Source organism: Coloeus monedula (assembly GCF_965178545.1).
Source record: "Coloeus monedula genome assembly, chromosome: 24".
NCBI lineage: Eukaryota > Metazoa > Chordata > Aves > Passeriformes > Corvidae > Coloeus > Coloeus monedula.
Window position 1 is genome coordinate 1,293,105 of NC_138804.1, and position 24,345 is coordinate 1,317,449.

General features: G+C 44.5%; 1 protein-coding gene across 2 annotated transcripts; it reads left to right on the forward strand.

The window, feature by feature from the left end:
• The first annotated feature begins 40 nt into the window (after positions 1 to 40).
• Positions 41 to 23,988, forward strand: MYOM3 (myomesin 3). 2 transcript variants are annotated; one of them, XM_082296534.1, is made up of 37 exons: positions 41 to 76; positions 1,965 to 2,109; positions 2,250 to 2,324; positions 2,913 to 3,078; positions 3,305 to 3,462; positions 4,415 to 4,510; positions 5,147 to 5,235; positions 7,574 to 7,618; positions 7,809 to 7,949; positions 8,466 to 8,627; positions 8,895 to 9,036; positions 9,125 to 9,324; positions 9,598 to 9,651; positions 9,797 to 9,924; positions 10,521 to 10,704; positions 11,722 to 11,896; positions 12,495 to 12,616; positions 13,112 to 13,299; positions 13,444 to 13,570; positions 13,982 to 14,160; positions 14,236 to 14,350; positions 14,622 to 14,778; positions 15,095 to 15,204; positions 15,677 to 15,721; positions 15,852 to 15,988; positions 17,094 to 17,238; positions 18,303 to 18,362; positions 19,043 to 19,110; positions 19,364 to 19,474; positions 20,076 to 20,163; positions 20,790 to 20,828; positions 21,026 to 21,131; positions 21,889 to 22,052; positions 22,622 to 22,658; positions 22,771 to 22,793; positions 22,881 to 22,936; positions 23,628 to 23,988. In XM_082296534.1, the coding sequence occupies exons 2-37, from the start codon at positions 2,003 to 2,005 to the stop codon at positions 23,922 to 23,924; spliced, it is 4,296 nt and encodes a 1,431-aa protein (XP_082152660.1). In that variant the 5' UTR covers positions 41 to 76; positions 1,965 to 2,002; the 3' UTR covers positions 23,925 to 23,988. The 2 variants fall into 2 exon arrangements, with proteins under 2 accessions (XP_082152660.1, XP_082152661.1); XM_082296535.1 differs by lacking the exons at positions 20,790 to 20,828; positions 21,026 to 21,131; positions 21,889 to 22,052; ... (2 more) ...; positions 22,881 to 22,936; positions 23,628 to 23,988 and adding an exon at positions 20,285 to 20,465.
• Positions 23,989 to 24,345: the final 357 nt, after the last annotated feature.

Genomic DNA, 24,345 nt, shown 5'->3' on the forward strand with positions numbered 1-24,345 from the left:
TCACCAGGGAGAAGGAAACGCTCCTTTGTCCCTTCCCTTGCCTGGGGACAGGGGGTCTCCCTGCAGCCTTCACCGGGTGAGTTTGGTTTATCTGTAAATAAACTGCTGTTTGTTGTAAGATTTTGTAGGATCTTCATAGCAGCATCAGTTGTTTTGTGTGACAGCTTTATTGACTTGCACTGCAGAAATAGATTGTGCTTTGTGATCATATCTGCTTCAGTGATTGATTTTCCAGGGTTGTTCTGATGAAAATCCTGGTTTGCTTCATGTTTTCTCACCGGCATCTGCTCTGTTTTACTGGCATGTTTAGAAAATAATATGCATTTGAACTGAAAAGTGTAGGTTTCAGCAGATCAGAACTCTGAATGTAAAACAATGAAATTTGTCCAGGGAAAAATAAAAACCATTATATAGTAAAAATGAGTCTGTATCAGTAATTATTCATGAGTGTGGAAACAAGGCTCTGATGCCCAGGATGACAGGACTCATTCTGCAGCTGAACAACTTCTGAAGAGAGCAGAAGCTATGAAATTACAATGATTTTTTTTTCCCCATAAAAGCCTGTTTTATTTTCTTCTTCTTTTACTTGTCAGCATTTGTTGTTTCTTCCAAAGTTAATGCCCACTAAGGAAATGTTATCAAGATAATTCTGTATTTTCATTTGCATGTTGGGATATTTTGCATTTACCACAACAACTCTGCTTTTCCATGGACTGTTTATAAGAATTTTATTTACATCAACAGAAAACTGTCCAGGAGAAAAAATTGTATGAGAAAATTGTACCAGGAAAAGAGGAGGGTTTGTATTTTTATCAAGTTCAGATTCAAAAGCTGCAAAGCTCAAATCCAAGTAGAAAATTTGCCAAGGGAAAATTTCAGTCATGGAACACGAGCTAGGGAAAGATTTACAAGTATGTTTGAGCAAATTCTATTCAGCAACAATTACATTTGCAAAGCTGCTTTTACAAAGTAACCCGAGCTTTTAGAACCTGTAAATGTGCACAGTGCAAGGATTGTGCTGGCTGCTTTGGATTTAACTGCACGAGAGGGAGATGAGCAGGGATCCACTTTAAAAACTGACTTTAGTTTAATGCCCACCCATTAGTCAGAGCCTAAAAGCAGCGAGCTGTGGATTCGCAGAGGCTGGGAGCAGCCGGGCATGGATGGGAGTCAGGGCAGAGCAGAGGCTGATATGCTGAATTTTGACACTGTTTAATTAAAGGACCTTTAACACTGTTTAATTAAAGGACCTTTAATTAAAGGACCTTTAACAGCCGGGCATGGATGGGAGCCAGGAGTGCCAATGTTTGCTCCTGTGTTTCACCTGTTGGGTGGGATTGCTGTGGGAAGCTTCCCTGGTCACTCTTTGGGAAAATCGTGCTGTTTGCTGAGCTACTCCTTTCAGCCTGGCATTTGGAAGGATGCTGTTTTCTCCATGATTTTTCAACCCTTCCCTAAGAGCTCAGGAGAAACACCTGACCCCTCAGGATCCAAAGGACTGGATAAAGCATTGTGCTCTTGGAGTCCTGAGCTGGAACTGTTCCTGTGTGAGCCTGGGAATGGGGAATTAGAGATTTGTAGATGGGAACATGAGGGAGAGCTCTGTTTCAGCAGCTGGAACTGGTGGAGCCCCCTGGTTTGGTGGGAGGTGTCCCTGCCCATGAGATGGACTTTAAGGCCCCTTCCAAACCAAACCACCCCTGGATTCCAAGTAAGTCCTGAGGAAACAAATCTACCCACAAAGGGCTGCCCATCACCTCTTCTGGGACAGCTCCAGCTGCCTTGAGAGACTTCATTTCTTCCCCTGATCCCACTTTCCACAGAAGCATCATGAAGCAAACCCCTCTCATAGTGTGAATGTCAGAAAATACTCTTACATGAACCTTCACTCACAGCCCCTGAATGCCCAAGCAAAGCAAGGACTTAAAAAGATTCTGTTAAAGTGTCTGACTTGAATGTTTTAGTCTATTCCAGCAAGAAAGTTTGGCTTTGACATCCCACCATGGGAACCCGAGCCTTCTTCCACCACAGAGAGGAGGAGCAGAAGGAGGAGAGGAAACAGAGCTTGGAAATGACCTCCACAACCAGGAAAAAAAGGTTCAAAACCAGGTAAGTCCCAGAGTCAGGGACAGATCGAGTCAATTTGGTCCAGGCAGGGCTTTCCACACAGTCACAGATTTGTAGAATTTTGAGTTCATGAAATGATGGAACATTATCTGGGTTCTTTTCCATGAATCTGCCCCTGGAAGTGATGAAGAGGAGACTTTCAGCCTTTCAGACCTATCGATAGCAGCTGCCCTTGCCTTGACCTCCAAAACATCAGAGTAAGTCAGGAGTTATTATAACTGCAATTAACCTTGTAGGCAACATCCCAGCTCTGTATCAGGGTCACAGCTTCCAACTTACTCTGTTGGAAGCAAAAAGAACAGGTTCAATCCAGAGGTTCTTCCTTTAAAAACACCGAGCCTCAACTAAAATGCAGGAAATTAAATGATGGTGCCATGTGATCATGAGGAACATTGCCCTGCTCACATGCAAGGGCGTGAGAGGAACCAGATTTTATAGGAATACATGGAAAATACTGACGGATTAATAAATGAATGGTAACAGGTGGGACTCTCCCTCTTTCCTAGAAAATCTCAGCAACATCCCTCCTTCCTTTGATCCTTTTCCCAGCTTCCTCCCTGGGATTAAAAGTGGTCCAACAGTGGATCCCCATGGAAGTTTGATCTCTTCTGGGAGTGCTGCTGGTTCCTTTGAGGGATAATTCCCTGACGTTCCATCGGCTGGTGTTCCTGACCTTAACACTCCTGATTTCACTAAAAAATGTGCTATAAACAACAAAAAGGACCCCCCAAAAAGGAGAAAAAAATGTGTTATCTTGATTTCTGTCTGCTTTTATCATCATGTAGTTCCAGGGACTACAATCTAAGAAGGGAAGCTGACATCCTGGAGCTGGAACAGAGAGGGCAGAAGAGGATTCGTTTTGGGAATGACATGGAGAAGATGGAAGAGGAGGTCATCCGGACCTGCAGGCTGCTCCGTGTGAGGGCTGACCGGAAGGGGCTGCGCAGGAAGGTCAGAGCAGACACCTCTGCCGGCAGCAGAGATGCCAACAGGCTTAAAATTGTGCTCTGGAGAGGATCCTACACCTAAGCAGGAGTTAGGACAACCCCAAAATCTCTCCAACTAAAGGCCTTGCACCCCTGCCACTGGAATGTTATCGCAGGTCCCCCGTGTCAGAGAATTTGTGTAACAGCAGCATCCCTCTGCATTGCCTTTATTCCGTGTCTCCCCGTCACAGGCTATGGAAAAGGCCTGCCTGGAGAAGGAATTCCTGGAGCTGCGCTCGGGGCGGGCGCCCATGTTCTGGATCCCGCTGCGGGCACACGCGGTCTGGGAGAGGATGGACGTGACCCTGGCATGCACCGTCCTGGGCTCCCCAGTGCCACAGGCCACCTGGTATGGCAGTGCCAGCACGGCCCTGCGGGGCACAGGCACACGGGGAATGACAGCCCTGTCCTGCCAGGAGGGAGGGAGGGAGGGAGGGAGAGCTGCAGAGGTCACAGAAAACACCTCAGTCCAGTCCCAGTGCTAGGACCAGTAGGGGCACGGGGGCCTGGAAGCAGTGACAGTCCTATGGGATGCTTCTGGGACAGGGCTGATGTTCATGGAGGTTTCCCTGTTTCCCTTGGTTTTCCCACAGGCAAACTTGGGATTTAAGTCTCAAAGACCAGAACTTCCTTTCAGCACTAAAACACCACAAACACGCCACAACAAGGCCTGGCTGCCTTGGACACCATGAGAGTTTCAGCATTAAACTGCTGCTGCTTCTACAATTTGTAAAATACAATGCAAGTGTCATTTACTCCCTTTGCATGTTAACCAACCACTGGGGAGGATGTTATGGACTGGGCCTGAGTGCAGCACACACCATAAATAGCAGAAATAGAGGAAAGATCACCTCAAAAAAGCAATTTGCAAAGTGTACTTTGATCGGTTTAAAGTGACTGACCCGTTCCTCCCCTGGAAGGTTTAAGTGTGCAAACATTTGTATTACTGATGACTCGTAGGCAGCCAGCTCTGCTACTGTGGGAACTCTGTGTGTCCTGTGTCCTTCCAGAACGACCTCTCTGAATTATTCAGAGAGCAAAGAGAAGCTGAACCTCCCACACATCCCTGGTGAACGAAGGGAAGAGACATCTGTGAACTGCCTCACAGGAGCTGCAGGGCAGGGAATGCAAAGCCAAGGCTGAGCAGCCACACAGGACCATGGAGGGGGTCTGGGTTTAGCTGCCAGACTGTTTTGGATTGAAGAGGGAGATCTGTAAAAGAGGGAATTGTGCCTACTCCTCTTTCTGTGGTGTTTGATGTAGGTCCTTCCCTAACAGCACATTTCCTTCTTTTCCACCAGGTATAAAAATGGAATCCCCATCGATCCCCGCCGAGCCCCAGCAGGAAAATACAAGATGCAAAACAAATTTGGGATGCTGACCCTGCACATCAGCAGGTAATGTCTATGCCCTTGGCTGAGCTGCTTTTTCAGCTAAGACCTGCTCTCCCAAAACTCCCAGTTTGTGTATGATAAACAAAACAAGTAATTCTTCTGGAATCTGACCTTTCCTGCCTTTAGGGTGTTGTGTTTGAGCTAAACCTTTGCCAAAATCCACAGCAGTTCACAAGGTTTAAAATATCTTAGGAAAATAAAACAAAATCAAACAAAATTTAATGGCTTAATTTACTTCTGCTCCTCTTTTTATGCATCAGTAACATTTTTTCCTTCAGGATAAGGAAAGCAAATCAAGCACTTCAAGAGCAGACACAAGAATGTGATTAAGGAGGATCAGTGTAAGCAGAACAACATTAGTTCTGAGCTGTGAATTATACAGTGACAGACAAATGCAGATCTTCAGTGGAATCAAGTGTTCCACAGGCCTTTTGCTTGTTCAGTACTTGAAATGTTTTGCTTCTGGGTCTCAAGAGAAAAAATTGACCCCAAAGTATCAGAAATCCTCGTAACTGAAAGGAAAAGCAGCTTCTGAATGAAAAGCAAACACCTCTGGGATTAAAGGGGAACCCCTTTGAATTTGTCCTGTGAAATAGGAATAACTGAAAGTTAAAAAGGAGGGGAACTATTTTTTCTCAGATGCTCCATGGAAGATTCTGCTGAATACAGTGTGGAAGTAAAGAACCAGTATGGTGAAGCTTATTCATTTGCTACAGTGCTTGTCAGGAGTAAGTACAAATGTTCCTCTGTGTTTAAACTTTCAAATACTGCAGAGTCTTCAAAATATTTTCATTATTTGATAGGCACACACAAGCACTCTGGAAAAGCAAAGTAGTTTGATAGGAGCTGAGAGAACAGCTTCTCTTCCTTAGTCACTTCTGGGCCCAGCCAAAGTTTTTCCTTTCAGATTCCATATGGACACAGCTGTCCTTTCACGGGGATAAAATTGTACTAAATTTAGGTGCTTATTTCTTCTGGACTGCTATGAAACAGCCCCACAGTTAAACACACAACAGGCTTAGATAAGCAAGAAATGGGTTCCCAAGAGCTGTGGCTTTCAGAGGGACCTCTCAGTGCATTATTGCAGAGAGTTCCACATTTTCCCCTGAAATCAGTAACTACCAAGGGCAAATGCAAGATTTTCTTCTTTGATCTGTGCTGTTCTTAAAATAACAGGCATAGACTCCACAGATACACATTGTGCACAGCCAAATCCAGACGTGGGGAAGGAAGTAAATAAACCACCAGCACTTAGAAAGGGAAATTAACTCAAGCTTTAGGAAATATGCAGAACAGTCTCACAGGATCACAGTTTGGCTGTTCATGTTTCATATATTTATATCTGAATTATAATTTTGTAATAAAAAGCATGAACAGAATAGGCCCACAGGACTGTAGACAATTAAGCCCTTCAGTGGGACTGACTGTGTCATGGGTTGTGTTATTACCACACTTATTTTTCACACGCCGTATTTTGCTCTGAATCCTGTCTGGGATACAGATCCCTACAGAAGAATGTGACTCCAGGGTTGTAAGAGAAGTATATTATCATATCTTTCAGGTCCTTTAATTAAACAGTGTCAAAATTCAGCATATCTGGAAATATGCAGCAGACATTTACCAGTTCTAAAGGGACGTGTACAACAGCCCAGAAACCCTTCATTTGCAGCCTTCCCAGATACCTAAATTCCCCCTATCCTAAAGCAGAAAGACAGGAAAAGTTACCAGGGGGTTCTCACAGTATGGCCACAACAGGAACTGGCCTTTGCCACAAAGCAGCAGCAGCCTGAAAGAAAAAATCCAGGCCAATAATCACCCACTCCTCTCAATTCCCTCTGGAATCTTTAGGATCAGAGCAGGAATGAGGATGGAACAGGGCCTGTGGTCTAGCACAGCAAGGCCTGGCTGGGACAGCTCTCCTCACCTCTAAGTGCCTGGTTAACCTGCCCCTCAGCAGGGCTGAGCTCTGCAAACCACTGCAGACATTGGTGAGGGGCCCCCAGTGCTCCTCCTCCCAAATCCATCCCAGTAATCCGAGTCTTCCTTCTGCTGTTTGCATTTACTGCTCTGAAAATAGAGATTACACCAAGGCCTTAATCCTGCCTCCACTGGAAACATTCCTCATGCCCCAGGCAGGCCATGGCATCTCCTCCCCTGGCCCCTCGCTGTCTGGAAAGGCCTCGATGCCAGGGGAGGGTCCCTGGGATCCCCAGTTCCCTTTCCCTGAAGACATCACTGAGGGTCTCACAGGACCTGGGATGAGGCTGTTTTCCCTCCAGTGCTTTATATTTCCCTCCTCCTCAGTGGTAACACTCACTCCCCATCTTTTGGTCTGCTGCTGCCAAACTTCAGCCACTGGAAGGACAGGCTTCATTTTATGGGCATTTTCTTGCAACTTGAGAGAGAAAGGTACCTCAGTTTCATCTTAAGTGCATCAGTTGTTGGATTTAAGCTCCAAATAATTTCACATTGTGCTGTGATGCCAAGAGGTCAGAGCAGGTGGGGTGGACCAGCATCCACCTGTGATGCCTCCAGAGAATCCAGAAACAACTGATTTGAGGACATCCTTCCCTCAGCTCCAGGAATTACCTCAGTGTCTCAGCACAAATATCCTTTCTTTTGATTAAATCTTGAAGTCCCAGTCACTGGTAGTTTTCAAGAATCCCACGTCATCCTCTGGGAATGCTGTTAAAACTCAGGGGGTTGCTTTTATTCAAATCTTTATTTTATTTGGTTTTTACTTGCCTAGTGCAGCTTGAAAAGGCAGAAGCCAAAGTGACAAACCCCTCCTTAGCTCTGAGTAACTGAGTGCACGTGAGCATTTAGAGCAGGGTTGCTCACACTGGAACAGTCATGGGAACAATCTCCTCTGCAGACACATCCCCAGGGGCTTGTGAAGGGCATCAGCTGTCAAATGAACTAAAGTTTTACCCCATGGTGACACTTTAAAGGTTCAAATTAAGGGCTGGCTTGAGAGAAAACCAGTTTGCTGAGCATCACTGGGTGTTTTTAAGAACATAAACACTCCATGAGATTTGCTAAACATATTTTCTTCTTGTCTTATAGAATATTATGGAAAGGAGTCGGGATTTGATTCAGAAATATATAAAAGTGAGTATATCATTGATGTTATTAATTATTATAATGCAATGTGATTATTTTTTCCCTGAGAGCTTTTCCTGTCAGCCTGACTGCACATGCAAAGTGCAAGGCCCACTCTAAATATATGGCAATAAACATACTACAGCAGGAAGGCTCTGGAAGTCTCTTTACCATGCTGACTTTTACTCTCATTCCATAGGATCCCTTTTGGCCAGAGAGGCAGATTTTGCTTTTCCACTGAAACCCTTATTTGCGAGAGAAAAAGAGCCTTTCACCCTCTCCTGTTACTTCTCCTCTGATTTACTGGACCACCAACGAGGCATCACCTGGTTCAGAGATGGTTTGTAGGCAACAGCTGAGTTGATGTGCATTTACCTCTAGGAACATCCCACTGGAATTCATAGCTGTGATTGAATGTTCACAGAAAAAAAAGAAAAAAAAGATTAAAATTCAGGATTCCTGAGCTGCTCTCAGCTCTGCTCAAGCTAGAGATGTTACTATCTAATGTCTGTCTTTTCCCTATTTGTAAAGGATGATACCACTAAAATATTCTGGGATGTTTAAGAATATTTTGAGAGACTTAGTCTATCCAGAGAAAGCACCAAGTGTTTTAAAAGTCTGTGCTTATCCAGTGAGAAAAACTTTTGGATACTCTGTGTTGTTCTGCTGGCAGTCAAAGATTTCCATCTTGGCAATCTTTCTGTCCATGGCTCTAATTTGAAGGCACAACAATAATGTCAGGAATGTCTTAGAGATCTCTCATCTCACTCTCTGTTTTTTGCTGCATTTGGAAATCCACCACTCCTAACCAGGCAAATCCAGGCGAAATTCCTTTCTCCCTTTTCCTGCTCCACAGGGGAGCTGCTGCAGGACTCTGAAGGTCAGGAACTGAGGTACCAGGACCGTGAGGCCTCTCTGACAGTGCCGTGTGCTCACAAAGAGGATGAGGGGTTCTACACCATCCGTGTCCCCTCGCTGGATGGATACAAGGAGCAGACCACTTATGTGTTTGTTAGAGGTATCTACAGAACCTACAGATCTCCTTTCCTATTGCCTTGGCAGAAAGGAATTCCCACCCTCACACACAAGGAAATAGCTCTCAATTTTGAGCACGGATACAATTATCACAATGACCAAATCTTATTTTCACTGGTGATTTCAGTAGTAGAAAATAGGATTTGTGTTACTGGGATAGGCCCTTGGACACTTAAAATTAAGCTATTCAATGAAAATTTTGGAAGAGAAAAGAACAAAACCTAAGCACCCTCACTTGGTGTTGGTACAGATGCTGCAGCACTAACAGCTGGTGCCCCAGGATCCCCCCTCAACGTGAAATGCCACGATGTGAACAAAGACTGCTTGGTCCTTTCGTGGGTAGCACCCAGTGATGATGGAGGAAGCCCAGTCCTGGGATACCTCATTGAAAGGTCTGTCAGTTAATCATCTTTGAGCCAAACCCCTCATTCTGCTGTGGAAATAGCACAAAGGAACCCTGTGGGCTGTGCTTCCTTGCAGGTGTGTGGCTGGCTCAGAGGAGTGGGTGCAGTGCAATGCCCAGCCTGTGAAAAGCTGCAGGTGCCCAGTGCTGGGCCTTGCTGAGGGACAGACGTACCAGTTTCGGGTCAAGGCTGTCAACAAGGCTGGCATCAGCCATCCTTCAAAGGCCAGTGACCCCGTTACAACCCACGATGCCAGCAGGGACAAGAGAGTGACAGGTTGGTACCAAACCCAGGACAATTTGTTCCCTCAGGACTACGGGAGACTGCAGGAATAACTGAGTGCAGATTGTCCAGATCCTTCCCATTCCCACATTTGCCTTCTCTGAGCCCATCTTGGGAGCACTCTGAACAGAAAAAGCTCAAAATACCATTGTTTGTGACATAAAATGTCTGTAATTATGCATTGAACAAATGACCCAGTCCTGGGTTCCGTGTTTCTCCCCAAGCACCTCCTGTGGGTGGATAACACTGCCCTGTTTGCCATTACAGTGATTCCATACGACGAGGGCAGGATGATAGAAATATCCAAGGATGACCTGGAAGGTGAGGTCAAATTTCCTCAAAGCATGTCTCCTTCTTTATATTGAAGAATCTTAATTTACAGTGGGAGAACAGAATCCATTGTAAAAGAACTTGGTTTTCCCCCTGTGTTATCACTGAAAATAAAGCCATTCCTGCCTTCCCATAGGACACATCAAAATTCCCTTGCCACCCACCAATGTTCATGCAAGTGAGGTCAGAGAAGATTATGTGGCTTTGGCCTGGGATGAACCAGATCCAAGAGGCAGAGAGCCCCTGAATTATTATGTGGAAAAGGTAAGGAAATTGTATCACACAGGAAGGGAGCTGCAGAGCAGAACCATCTGTTTCTCGTGTGGGCCATGGCACAGGTGAGGCCATTCCCAGTCAGGAACTGGGGAGATCCAGCCTCAAACCTGGCTGGTTCAGCCTCCTCCAGCCCCCAGGTCCCCTGAGCCATGATCTTGACACCAACTCCAGGACTAATGATTAACAGGGAATAAACAAGTAACTTTTACACCACAGAACAGTGGCAGAATTCTAACAGGAAGAACTGTTCCTGCCCTACAGCCCTGAAGGGCGGAAAAGTTGCAAAGAACTACACAATACTTCACTGTCCCGTTCCCCACTAATCATTCTGTTGGTTAATTAGTATCTTCCACCAATCTCCTTTCATACATTCTCATTTCTCACCTCCTGTAGCAAAGGGGCCCTCTGTTGCCAAGGGAAAAAAGTTTGTGTGTATCAACAAGAAGTACGTAATGTATGGCTTTGTTCTGTGTTTTGTTTGGAGTTATTTGAAACTCCTTTCCTACAAAGACCTGCTTTGTTATTGGTCAGGAGGGTTTTGTGCTTACAATAGGAGTTGTAAATCATCACCTTTTCTGTTACAGTCGCTCGTAGGCAGCAACTCCTGGCAAATGGTGAACCTGGATATGCCAGCAAATTCCCCAAGATTTGCACTCTTTGATCTGGTTAAGGGAAAATCGTTCCTGTTCCGCGTGCGATCCGTGAACAAGTACGGGATCAGCGAGCCCTCCCTGCCCAGCCCGCCCATCACTGCCGGGGCAAAACTGGGTAATTATTTCATTACCCTGCTCTGCACTAACGATGTGGAGAAGGGGATTGACTCTGAAAGGAACGAGGGGGATCCCCTGTCCACCCTCTCCTCTAAACTTCATGGTCTATGATTACACAGCAGTCGCTTTGATATAAGGAAATCTCTTAAAGCCTTAAATCCTTCTTTAATAGGTTTGCAGTTGGTCAGGGCAGTGTAAATCTAAGCAAGCAGTGAGTGGGGAATTACATTTAATAAAATAGGAACAGTTGAAGCCTGTATTTAATCCAAGGATGCTTCCAGCATGGTGTGAGGGAGGTGACAGTGTGGAAGGAATGACAGGAGGCTGCAGCAGCCTGGTTTGGGGGGCTCAGCCAGGACAGCAGCCTCTGCAGGGCTGCTCTGGGTTGTTTTCTTCCTGGACTGAGCTGACAGCAAGAGGGGCAAAGGCTCATGTTGGTGTTTCTCTGCTGCAGAGAGATGAGCACTCACTCTCTAATTGTAAACTGTCCCACACTAAAGCTGCTCCAGTGTCCATTCATGGCTTTCACTGCAGCGTGAAGCAGGTCCCAGGTCAGGGTGGAGCCAAGGACAATCAGTAGATGAGTTTTGTTCCCCCTCTAATTCAGAGGAGGTTGTGTGGGGTAAGTGCTGAAATCAGTGGGACAGAAAGAGGAGATCTGGCAAACCCAAGCACAAAAACAGATTCTGTAGAGTGGGCCCCTGTCCGTGGCATTTTGTTCTGATTCCACAGAATCCCAGAATGGTTTGGGTTGGAAGGGACTTAAAGCTCATCCATGGGCAGGGACACCTTCCACTATCCCAGGTTGCTCCAGCCCCATCCAACCTGGCCTTGGGCACTTACTGGGATGGGGGAGCCACAGCTTCTCTGGGCAACAATTTGAAAATGGTGCTCTGGAAAAGGTGAATAAACCAAGCAGACTAACCCATTTATAATATTTTGGGCTTTTTAAATTATAGATTTTAACCATCACTATTTTTGTCTGTGTCTTTTGTTTGTTTCTTTCCTTTTTTAGCTCCTCTGCCTCCACCATCTCAGGTTTTGGCTTTCAGAGACACCAAGACATCTGTTGTTCTGCAGTGGGACAAGCCAAAGGACGGCCTGGAGCCCCTTGGCTACTACATCTACTGCCGGGAGACGGGCACAGAGGAATGGCAAACAGTCAATAACAAGCCAGTGACATGCAATGAGTGAGTTCAGCTCCTCTGCTCCACTGAGGGACGACAGGGGCCCAACCTGGATTCTTCTGTTTCTGGCTGGAGTCATGTTTCAGATAAAAAAAGAACTTCCTTCAGTCCCCACACACAGGCTGGCATGCACACCAACACCACGGCCTCTTGGAGGGTTCAGGATTGCTCCAAGCTTCACTTTCACACCCAGAGCTGGCGGCAAAGGCTCTGTGCTCTCCACAGGCTGGGGCTGTACAGTCACACAGACCTTGGGGCACCAGCAGAACCACATTCCACGGTTTTGCCTGTTTTCCAGTAGAGTAGGTCAGTGTGAATCACATGCAGGATTTACAGTCCCTCTCCAGCTGTGGGGGTCATGTCAAGCAGAAAAAGTCCATTAAAAAGTCCTGTTTATCTCCCTGCCAGTGGTGATTCCTCTCCATCTGATCCATATCCACTGTGATTTATTTGGAGCCATTTCATGTGACACATTAATTTGTAGTGACAAATAATGATTTTGCAAGAATGAAGCCTTATTAAAGTGTGCTGCTGTCTGTTTAAGCACTGTTTACCTGTACTTTGCACAGACAAACACAAACATATTAATTTGCTCTTCCAGATTTACTGTTCCTGGGCTGAAGCCTGGAAAAGAATATGTGTTTTGTGTGAAATCTGTCAGCGAGGCAGGACTGAGTGAGAGCTCACCAGAAACAGATCCCATAGTTGTCAGGCCGGCAATCGGTGAGTAGTGACCAAAATTAAACCCCCATCTGTCAGGCACAGCTCCCAGTGCCTGCTATGGTGACAGTGTCTGAGAAACAAAACAAAAGGGAACTCATTTTCTTGTACCCTGCAGCTTCTGCCACCAATTACACTTGCCAAGCGTGGACACAGTTAATTAATCAGCATTTTGACCTAGCAGTGTGTTACATTTGCAGTGTTAATTTGGCTCTGGTACAAGTGACCATTTTAAGTGCTCGATTATGTGATGTCTTGAAATCAACATCGGGAATTTCTCAGGGAAATTAGAAAATCCTACAACCACACCATCCAGGATCTAACCCTCCATGTTCCCCATTTTATCAACCCATTGCTTCTATGTTTTCTGTCACACAAACCATAAGGCACCAGGCAAGAAACATCGTGAGACACATCCATGACTTTTGCTGTGACTTCCAAATGAGAATGTGGACGTTGTGTTGACCAGTTCTGTTTTGTCTGTCCCTCTGTGCCCAGCCTGTCCCTCGGCCCCACACGGCTTTGTGCTGCTGCACTGTGGCAAGGCTGAGATGACCATCGGCTGGAAAGCCCCGAAGCGCAAGGGAGGAACGAAGATCCTGGGTTATTTTCTGGACCAGCACGACCACTCTGAGCTGGACTGGCATGAAGTCAACACTCAGCCAATTCCTCAGCGAGTTTGCACGGTATCCATGTGGAGCACAGCTGGGAACAGCTGGACCAAGGGTTGAGCTGGCTTCTCTCTACTTCTTCTAGTCCAGAACTGCCCTGCTGCCCTCCCCAGCCCACACAGGGCTGCACTAACCATGTCTGCCCTTCTGCACCCCAAGGTCAGCAGCCTGCAGGAGGGGCACCTGTACGAGTTCCGTGCCCGTGCCATGAACAGGGCTGGAGTTGGGGAAGTGTCCGAGCCCAGCGACTTGTTCAGATGTGAGGAATGGACAATGCCAGAGCCAGGTATCGCTCACGTAAAACCATCCAGGAAAACACCACCAGGTGTATTTGTTATCTCCTCACTCTTCCAAGGGATTTCTACCACAGATCTGGTTGCTCCCAGGACAGAAAAGCATACAAACACTTCCAGGGATGTTCCCATGCAGGGTATTATTCCTGTATTACACAGAAACACCACCCAGGTATTTTTAAAAATATTGTTTCCAGAGAATGAAGAATCTGGATCTAAACACTTAATCCCTTTGTCTTAACACCACAGCAAGTAACATTAAAGCAGCTGGTTATGCTATTTTATAAACCTACCCCTAATTACCATAGAAGGCATCCCCTACAGAGCCACATCCAACTGTTACCTTGAACTCTGCTCTCTGATCCCAACCCAACTGCAGTTTTCCCTGCTCCCTTGTGTGCCAGGCCCTCCTTACGACGTGAGGTGCACTGAAGTGAGGGACTCCTCCCTGCAGCTGCACTGGGAAGCTCCGCTGTACCTGGGAGCAGGGCCAGTCACAGGGTATTTCATAGACCTGTGTGAAGAAGGCTCAGAGGAGTGGAAACAAATAAACAAGCAGCCCATAGCCACCACCCACATGAAGGTCTGTACCTGCTCTTAGTGTCCGAGTGCTGCTTCTCTTAGTTCTGACATTAATTTCTGGCTGTGTTTCCTACAGGTTTCAGACCTGGAGACAGGGAAATGCTACATTTTCCGAGTAAGAGCACTGAACAAGGCTGGAGTTGGACCCCCTTCACTCCCCTCAGATCCTGTGGTGGCTAAAACCAAACCTGGTATGAAACTAAAAGCTATGAGATTGGGCCAGTCTGTAAATAAATTGATTATTTCGCTGAAAAACTGCTTTATGACGCATCAGCTACTTGCATCACAGCAAGAAACACTCTCAGTAAAACAAAGATTAGCAACTCAAGCTGCCCAAATTAATTAGCTCTAACTGTGCACTGTGTTTGGGGGCTTGGGGGGTGTTTTTTGAGTTAGATGTGCAGAAGCTCAGCCCTGATCTGCTTTGGTAAGGAATGTTTTGTGGGTTTTTCGCTCATACAGGCACAAATGAAATTGAGCTCGGGGTGGATGAAGAGGGTTTCATTTATATGGCTTTTGAAGCTCCTGAAAAGAATGATTCTTCTGAATTTATCTGGTCAAAGGACTATGAGGGACCTCCAGATGCTGACAGAGTCCAGATTGAAGAGAAAGGCAATAGGTGAGTATCCGATGCACACTGAGAAAATGATCGTGGACTGGTGAGTAAAGAACACATTAAACACCCAGAAAAATGTGGAGCCAAATGTTGCCCTGTCCTTTCCCTGATTCCCAGCCCTGGTGTCCATGAAATGGGCTGTTCAGTGCAATCTGGGGAGCATCTGCCATCATATTCCCAATATCTTTACCTTGCTCCTCGTGTCATTTATAAATTCCGATCAGTTCTGTATTTCCTGTTCTGGTGTATCAAATTCTGTTACAGGAGGCATCATTTCTGAGGTAAATATAATTTTTGCTACTATTCCTTTTACTTCTAGATCAAAACTTATACTGAAAGAGCCCTCAGAAAAGGACCTGGGTGTGTATTCAGTGGAGGTCACGGATGTAGATGATGATATCTCTGCCAGCTGCACTTTAACAAAAGAAGGTAAAAACTGGTAATTGCCAACAATAAAAAACTAATGTGCCCTAATTTTCTAATCTTAGATGTTTAGAGGAAAGTTTTTTGCAGAAGAATAGTAAGTGACTAATGTCACTTAATGGTGTCATTAAAAAGATGTTTCCCATTCCTTGAAGGCTCAAGGGCAGTTTCTTTTACAGTCCCCTAAGGAAAGATTCCATGCTCCTGCAAAGTCATTTTTCCATTGCAGTTCAGATTTCACACTTGGCTATACTGTCACAGTGATTTAAAACTTCTTTAGCATGCTCCCTGAATTGATCCAACCAACATTTTATTCAGATATAACCGACAATTACCTTCACCACCTTTTTTAGTCCTCCCCATTATTGAATGTTTTATCTTCTCTTTGAGATAAATAAAGTTTATCAACAAATTCAATTAAATGGATACAATTAATTTGTTTTGGCCTAGTGTTGACTTTTTATTCTCTGCATTTCAGATCTGGACAAGTTATTGAAACGTAGCCACGAAATCAGGAACCCACGTAAGTTGAAGCAGCAAAAAGCCACGAGCACAGAGCCAGCCTGGGAAAGGGGAACCCCAGCACAACCCTGGCTGAGCCAAATCCTGTGGTGTGCCTGTGATTCCCCTGCGGGATTCTCTCTGTTTGCCAGTGATCAAGCTGATATCTGGCTGGAACATTGATGTTCTGGAGAAAGGAGAAGTGAGGCTGTGGCTGGAGGTGGAGAAGCTGTCCCCGAACGCTGAGCTGCACCTGATCTTCAACGACAAGGAGCTCACCAGTACCCCAGTAGGTTTTCTTCTGCATTTAATCCTTATTTACTTTCCCACTGTTGAACAGGGAGGTTGAGCAAGTGGGCACATTCCCAGTTTTCTAAATTCCCATCAGATATTTTGATGGGAATTTTGAACTGAATACAGACGAATCTCATCAGTTCTAAGAGCAGATGGAAGTGATTTATTTCTCAGTGCAAAGCACTGGAAATAACCCTGCCTCGTGTGTTACAGCACCCTCCAACCACCTCATACATCCACAAAAATGTTCAGGCCTCCTCCTTGTCCTCCCATATCAAATTAATATTAGAACATTTAAAAAATACTTGGAATGAGAGGAGCAGAGGGGAGAACAGTTGAGAATGAAGCACAAATATAAATCATGGGCTGTCAGCTCAGTGCAGAGCAGCAATGCCAACAACCAGGACCCCCAGAACAAAGGATGGGGCCAGGCCAGAGCAGTTTGGAGCTGTCAGTGCCCTGTTGCAGGGGTGAAAGGAACATGTAACAAACTTATCTAAGGCTTTATCTCTTCTAAAATCTGTCTCCTCTCCACTGGAGAACTGACACGGTTCTGCACAATGAAAAGCATTTGTCAGGCTCCTTGAAGGGCAATATTTGCTCAGAGCAAACGGGGCAGTGAGGCAGAGTGATGATAGTTGTGTTTAAGCACCTGGCAGTGTTGGGGTGCAGGAGGCTCAGGGGTACCTGCACCACGGCAAGAGAGGGGAAATATTCCTCGTCCTAGCCAAGTGTGTAATTCCATGTCACAGATCATGACCAAGTGCAACTCTTCCATGGCACTAAAAATCACAGACATTCTGGTTTCAGCTCTGTAAAATCCAACAAGGAAGAATGTTTTGTGTTAGGTGGTTTCACAGCAACTTTCTCTGTGCTGGAAGCAATTCTACCATTCCTACACATAAATAACAGATGAATGCCACAGCGTGGCACAGCACAGTGCACTGCCTTCATTACCCTGTAGGATGAGGGGAGTTTATAAGGATACAAAATGACTGGAATATCTGCTGTGGAAGATGCTGTGCCAGGATCTGACATTGGAACAGTTCTACTGTGGAAAAACTCTTCAGTTTATCCTATTTTCTTTGTTTTTTACACAGACACACAAAATCAACTTTGTCAAAGAGAAAGGCCTTGTGGAACTGATAATCCAGGATTTCTGTGCTGATGACAAAGGGGTGTACACAGCCCAGCTCAAAGATGGGAAAGCCAAAAATCAATTCACCCTTGTTCTCGTGGATGAAGGTAAGTGGAAATTCAGGATCAAATATAGACTGCCATGCTCAGTGGAAAGTTTGTGAGGCACTTAAGGCCCCAAAGTATTTCCAACAGTTCTAATGGCACACTGGGAATGGAGAGGGCAAATTTTAGCCCACATTTAAAGTCCAGGAATCATTTAAGAAATTATCTGAATCTCTCTTTACCATAAATTAAAGCTTTTGGTCTTATAAATAGGTGCTTCATGATAAAAGCAGTCTGCTGAAGTGGAATGCTTAGTTCTTTCTTTCAAATGTTTCACATATTAGCTTGCAATGGTGAACTGTGCCTTGGCAGCATGTGTGTAGTCATTTATCTCAGGGCAGGATCAGGCTGGAAATTCAGTGTATTTAGCAGCTGGTCCATTGCACTGCACTGAAAGCAATAAAGAAACTGTGTCAACTGCACTCCAGGACATGGCACACAAGCTCAACATGGAACACGCAGCTCCCTGGACATGCAGTACAGAGAGCCTCCTAAAATTAATTAAAAATAGAAAGTAACAAGATTCTCATTCAAATCCTTCCCCATCACGTGCCTATCTCTGGTTTCAGTTCTCTGCACTTCGCTTTCAAGTGACCTTCTAAAGCTCCCTTAGTTTTTGAATAGAAAATGTCTGTAAAATGTCCAATGTCCCTGATTCCCTGGAGAGACACAGGCACTTTCCCAGAGTGATTCAGCACTTGCTGGGTTCAGGATAGAAAATAAATTCGATGAGCTGTGCTCTAAAAGTGCACATTTGTCTTTACTGACAATGTAAAGGCAGATACTGAAGTTAGATGTGGTTGTGGCTCGCTGCTTTCTTCGGTTTTCTTACTTTTTAAATATTTTAATTTCAGGGTTTCTGGCTTACCCTTTTATATGGTCAAATCTTGTATTTAATTTGCTAAATGCTTAATGGTGAGTTCTTCAATGGCGCCTTTTCATTTTTTATGAAAAGAAACATTAGGCTCTCAGCATAAACAAACAGCACAGCTCTAATGATAACACCTTTGGTACAAGAAATATCCAGTACTGGGGGATTGTTGACTTTGTCCTTTGCTGTTCCACAGCTTTTGCTAAAGTAGCAGAAGAAGCTGAAGCAAAACGGAGACAATGGAAGAAAAAGCAGGGTAAGATCAACCAAAGGTCAAGGACTTGCCAGAATTATGCCAGGATGGCAAAACCCAAGCAAAGTTATTTCACTTTATCATCTTTTTAAACACATTATTTAAGTTGATAAGACACTAGGACAAGACTCCTTGTTTTCAGATACTTTGCCCTGCCCTTAAAAATCAAGACAATTAAATAGTTTTAGCCAAGCTAGCCAGATTTATCAATAGAGATCTTCTGCATCAGTGCTGTGACACTGAACACTTTCAAACTCTGAAAATTGTCCAACCTGAATATATATTCTGTAATTAAGATCCACTGCCTCTCCTTGTAGAAAACAGGATTTCTGGCTAAGTTTATAAAGATCCATGCATTCCACTTTCACCTCCCATCTTATGTTGATGAATAAAGAAGTTTATAAAACAAATTCAGAGGAAAAATACTACAATTGGAAAGGTGAGTCCCTTCTAGTGAGGATAAAAATATTCACTTAATAACGACTGTGACATCCCACTACAGGTCCAGTGTTGCTCAGTATAGGATGAAAGTGTGTCTGAAGTTATTTATTTCAGTTTCCCTCCCTGTTCCCTGCGAAACTCGGGAATTCCCAGCTGCACTGCAGGAATTCAGCACTAGATGGAGGCCCTCCCGCAGGAAACATGGCAAAGGCACCACTCCATCCATTTATTTTCTTTTCCAGGTCCACATTTCATAGAGAACTTGAAATGGAAAGTTTTGGAGAGCTGTGAAGTGCTCCTCACCTGCAAGGTACACAGAGCCCGGGCTGAATTCCCTCAGCATTCAATTTTAGGTGTAAATTTTCAGAGGATATGAGCAGTGCTTGTGCAAATGCTTTGCTGCAGACCAGTGATAGCAAGGAGATGGTTTATTTAGGGCAGAAATTTTAACAAAGAAGGGAGTTTGTCAGATTCTGGAGTAATGTAAATGATGCTGCATACTAGGACATCCAAGAATTGAGGAATCAAATGTATTTTGACTTCTAAATGTTGACTTCAAACAGGCAACAAACCTGAGGAAGGACACCAACTTCCAGTGGTTCTTCAATCACAAGGCACGAGCTGGTGGAGGGTTTGATCCACAGACTGGGATGGGAACTCTGCAGATCACGAAGGTGAAACATCAAACAGCTCAGAGGTTCACAGGAAAATGGCAAAAAATATGGGTTGATCTTATAAATATTCACATGTGTTTTAGGTAGTGCCCACTGAGTGAAAGAAACACTGAGAAAAGCAGAAGAGAAGAAACTTTTAATGTTACAGTCAGATTCTGAATCTGAATTCTGGTGGAATTCATGGCAGGGGGTTGGAACAAAATAATCTTTAAGGTCCCTTCCAACCCAAACCAGGCTGTGATTCTAAGACCTTAAAAAGAAATAAGATGTTTTTAACAGTGGGTGGCTACTGAAAGTTTAACACATCCTGAGAGGCTGAAAAGAACCTGAGGGCTTTTCAGGTTTCACACAGGAACTGAGGGCAAAAGCTGAGCTACTACAAAGGAGGTTTTGGGGCAAACTGACCCTTTTTCCCCCCTCACTTCTGCTCAGTTCAACCAAATTCATTGGGAAGGAAGAAGAAAATCTCAGCTTTTCCGCCTTTTCCAAATCCTGCCCTGTTTCAAGTAGATGGGAAATTTCTTTGGGAGGGGTGTTGTTTGTTTTGGTGCTTGTTTGGGTTTTTTAATCAATACTACACAAGCACACATGTATTTGGTAGGTAACCAAAGCAGATGAAGGCCTGTACAAAGCAGTTGTTTCAGATAACCGAGGAGAGGACTCCACCCAGCTGGACCTCACAAAAGGAGGTAAGAGAACCTTGGATCACACAATAAGACACACTCACACCCCTGCCCCGTGTTCATTTTGGATTTAAAACCAAATATCCTCACTTTCTATGAAACCTACATGTCCTACATGCTTTTATAGGAGTTAAAACCTGCATTAAAAAGTTACTGGTCAAATCTGAAGAGTTTCCTGCTCTACATCCTAATGTCATTTCCACCTGCAGTCATTTCTCAAGCTAGGACAGCATTATAAATTTGTCAAGCCCCACAGATAAAAGCTCAGGAATGTTTCAGTCACTTCAACCCAGAATTAATCAGAAGATTCTGCTGCCCAAGATTAAATCCTGCCCCGACATCTGGAATCCATCATTTAAACCTGATACACAAATCTCCTGTCTGGGAGGCAGCCGGTTGCACATGGTGAGTGTGAAGGAAGATAGGAGCATCTAAATTTAGTAAGAAATGCCCAGCATCTGAAAACAAATGAATCAGATGCAGAAACTCCATTCCCAGTGAGCTTTGCCACAGAAAAAGACAACACATAACTCGTGGATATAAAACATCCCAACCATAGTGAAATTAATTGGTAGATTGGATGTGATTTGCTAAGTATTGTATTTATAAACACTTAAATCTTTGTCTTTCAGCCTTTGAAGAGCTTCTGAAGGAGCTGTGCAGGATCAGTGGTATGTCAGCTCTCAGCAGTTGCAGCAGAGGGGGAAAGGTGGGATGGCACAGCCAGAGCCAACTGCTCCTGAGCTGTCCCTGGGTGTGGAACAACCACAGCACCATCCCCTCACTGCTCCTTTAGCTGGGATTTTGTCATGGAACAGGTAAATTTGTGCATTCCTCCTCAATTTCAGTCTTTCCATTACACCACCAGCTCTTTCTGCTACACCTCTGAAAATCCAGCCTACTGAGGAAGGCATCAAAATCTACACAGAGGTCAAGTACTACACAGACTACATGAAAACGACCTGGTATCACAAGTAAGTCCCCCAAAAATATTTGCAAAGCTTCAGGAGCCCTTGTAACTGTTTATCCAAAATTAAACATTTGGGCCTGAGCCCATGTATTTTTAAGGCAATTGTAGATTTGTGTGAGTGAGGGTTGAAAACCAAAGTTCACTCTCATCCTGGAACATGTCTGGGAATTCCAGAATGAACAGCCATGTTATTTTTATCTTAGCACTGCAGAAATATTTATAAGTGATCATCTTTACTAGAATAATAATGATGCTGCACTTATGATACTTCTCAGTTACAGCCTCCTTGGTTACAGACAGAATTTTTTCAAACACTTTATTTTTACTACTCACATTTTCCTAAACCACTCTCTTCCCCCACTCTGAATAAAAAATATTCCCAAAATTACAAAATTCTTCCCAAACACTGACTAATTTAGCCTCATAATGTCTTCCTAAATAGAGAAGTGGTGTTTTATTAGATGCCACCTACACATGTATGTAAGAGGGTGAATTTTTAATAACATTCAAGGGCTAAATACTTACAAATATTCAACATGTAAATGGTATTTAGTCTCCTAAATAAGAACTAAGAGGTCTTTTGTGGAGTTTGTGAAGTTTTGGCAAGCTGCCTAAAAGCACAGCCCCATGGGATTTCGTCTCTCCATTAAATGAATCCTGACTCCCACACTTCCAACCACTACAGGTCTAGAAAAAAGTGAACACTCTGATTTCTCCAGCTCTCCTAAATATTATTGAAATTACATCACTTGTTTACTCAGGGAGAAACAACTGGAAAGCCGTGACAGGATGAGAACTGGGAGCACCATGAATCAGATCTGGCTCCACATCCTGGACCCCACGGAGGCCGATAAGGGGAAATACACCCTGGAGTTATTCGATGGGAACAGCTCCCACAAGCTGTCAACAGACCTGTCTGGGCAAGGTGAGCTGAGTCACACCATGGCATGCACCTGAGCTGCTTTCCAGGAGCCCTTCAAATCATGGGCAGGGATTCCTCTCTCCCTTATTGGAGCTGGAGCTGATTTCCTTATGGAATTGGGGTAAGGAGGACAGTGAAGGGCCCACAGAAGCACGAGGAGAGGGGAAGTGGGCAGGAAAAAGGATTGAAGCCTTTAGGGAGCCTTGGCACTGCTGGGGAAAGGATGAGCAGGGGGGCAGCTGCTCCTGGGATGTGTCCAACTCCTCCACTGGACAACAGAGCTTACAGGTGGCATCTTGGAAAAGAGAATTTTCAGGTTTACAAAGGCTTTTCCAAACTGTTGGAGTTTTTTTCCTCCTCTGAACTTCTCTTTGGAAAGAGAGAACTCAGACCCACATATTTCAGCAGCACACAAACAGACCTGTGTTTCCTTAAGGCAGGGGTAGATACCATCTAGAGGGTAATTATATTTATCCATGTAATCCCAGCACTGATAACAACAACATCATGTTAAATCTACTGAGTCAAACGAAACAAAAGGCAACTTTCCCTAAAACCTTTCCTTCTTGCAGTCTTTGAAGACGCCCTGGCTGAGCACAAGAGGCTAAAGTAAGTTCCTGCCTAAATGTTTTCACAGCTAAATCTATTTTGAGTCTCATACTCTAAATTGTTAATATCATGGCTAATAAATAAAACCACAATCATTTTCTCTCCCATTCAGGGAAGCAGCAATAGCAGAAAAGCGTAAGTAAATTAATCTCTTTCCTTCAGTGAAACAAAGCCAAGTTTGCTGATAAGAAAAACTAAAAGATTGTATTTGTTCGTTCCCAGGTCGTGCCAGGGTCGTTCAAGGTCTGCCAGATGTTGCCACCATCATGGAGGACAAGGTAACATTGAGTAACTCCGTTAACTGGTCCTTGCACAGGCACAGAAGGATCACTGATGGGGAGGAAAAATCCCATCCTGTACAATGCCAGCAGCTTTTCTGAGCTGCTGCAGTTGCCAGAGGTGGGAAGTGGTGCCCTCCTAGGTCATCTGCACAGCCAGATCCTTTCTGTTGTCTTCCCATTTCATAGGATTGGACTTTTAAGGCCTTTAGGTGCTGGGCCTGATTTCACTATCAGACCAACTCCCTGCTTACATTTCTGAGTCACATTCCCCTTTCCACAAGCAGCATAAAAACCTGTAAAGTAACTGCAAACTCACCGTGTGCCTGTGGAAGTGCCACTTTACAGCATGAGAATCTATAAAAAGACAGTAGCACAAATATGAGTCAGGCCCAGTGAATTCAGGCAGGTTAATCCTGACTGTACTGGAGGGTATCAGGAAAAGGAGTAGCAGTGTTGGAATGTCACCTAAGGAAAATGTGAGAACTGGTTTTTATTGTCCTTAATTTAAAAGATGTGTGGATGTGGCACTTGGAGACATGGTTCAGTGGTGGCCTTGGCAGGGCTGCTTAAGAGCTGGACTCAAATTTAAAGGTTTTTTCCAACCTAAATCATTCTGTGATTCTATGAACTGAATTTCCTTGCTCATTTATAGCTGCATAATCCACCTCTGTTCTCTGTTTCACAACAGACCCTGTGCTTAACTTGTTGTGTGTCTGGAGATCCCTACCCAGAGATCTCCTGGTTCAAAAACGAGAAGGTCATCGTGTTTAAGGACAGATACAAGATGGATGTGAAGGGGTCAATGGTCACAATCACCATAGAAAAAGTCTGCAATGAAGACACAGGAAAATACAGCATCTATGTCAAGAATAAATACGGGTCTGAAACAGGGCAGGTCACTATCAGTGTCTATAAACACGGGGAGATCCCAGTAGGAACAGAGCAGGAAGTCCCACCTGGGATTACCACAAAAAAGCCTAAATGAATTAGTTAATTTATGTCTCCCTGACTCTGAAAGGAGTTTAACTCCTTCAGATGCCTTTCAGTGTCTCTGCCCTAAAATTCAGGCTTGTGTCTCTACGTTTATTTTAGTAATATTTCAGTATTTTGGCAGTTGTTAGAGAACAATTCTCGTGTGTGTGTGTGTGCTCACGTGTGTACACTGCATGTTCACCTTCCAGAGAGACCCTGCCCTGGTAAATCTGTGGGGGAAATACCAGAGGATTCACACATGAGGCTTTCACTGGAGGCTTTTTGTATTAAATCACTGCATGTAACAGATTTTCTTGTAGCCTGTGTGTGTGTCATTAAAGTCAATCCCTTGGTGACATCTCAGCACTGCTTTGAGTATATCCATGATGAAATCACTCCATCTGTGGGTGTATGGGAAGTCAGGACACACTCCA

Coding starts and splice junctions, on each gene's coding strand:
- MYOM3 (XM_082296534.1), top strand. CDS start 2,003: ATGGGAACCCGAGCCTTCTTCCACCACAGAGAGGAGGAGCAGAAGGAG. Junction 2,110..2,249: donor AAAAAAAGGTTCAAAACCAG/GTAAGTCCCAGA, acceptor TGCCCCTGGAAG/TGATGAAGAGGAGACTTTCA. Junction 9,652..9,796: donor ATCCAAGGATGACCTGGAAG/GTGAGGTCAAAT, acceptor GCCTTCCCATAG/GACACATCAAAATTCCCTTG.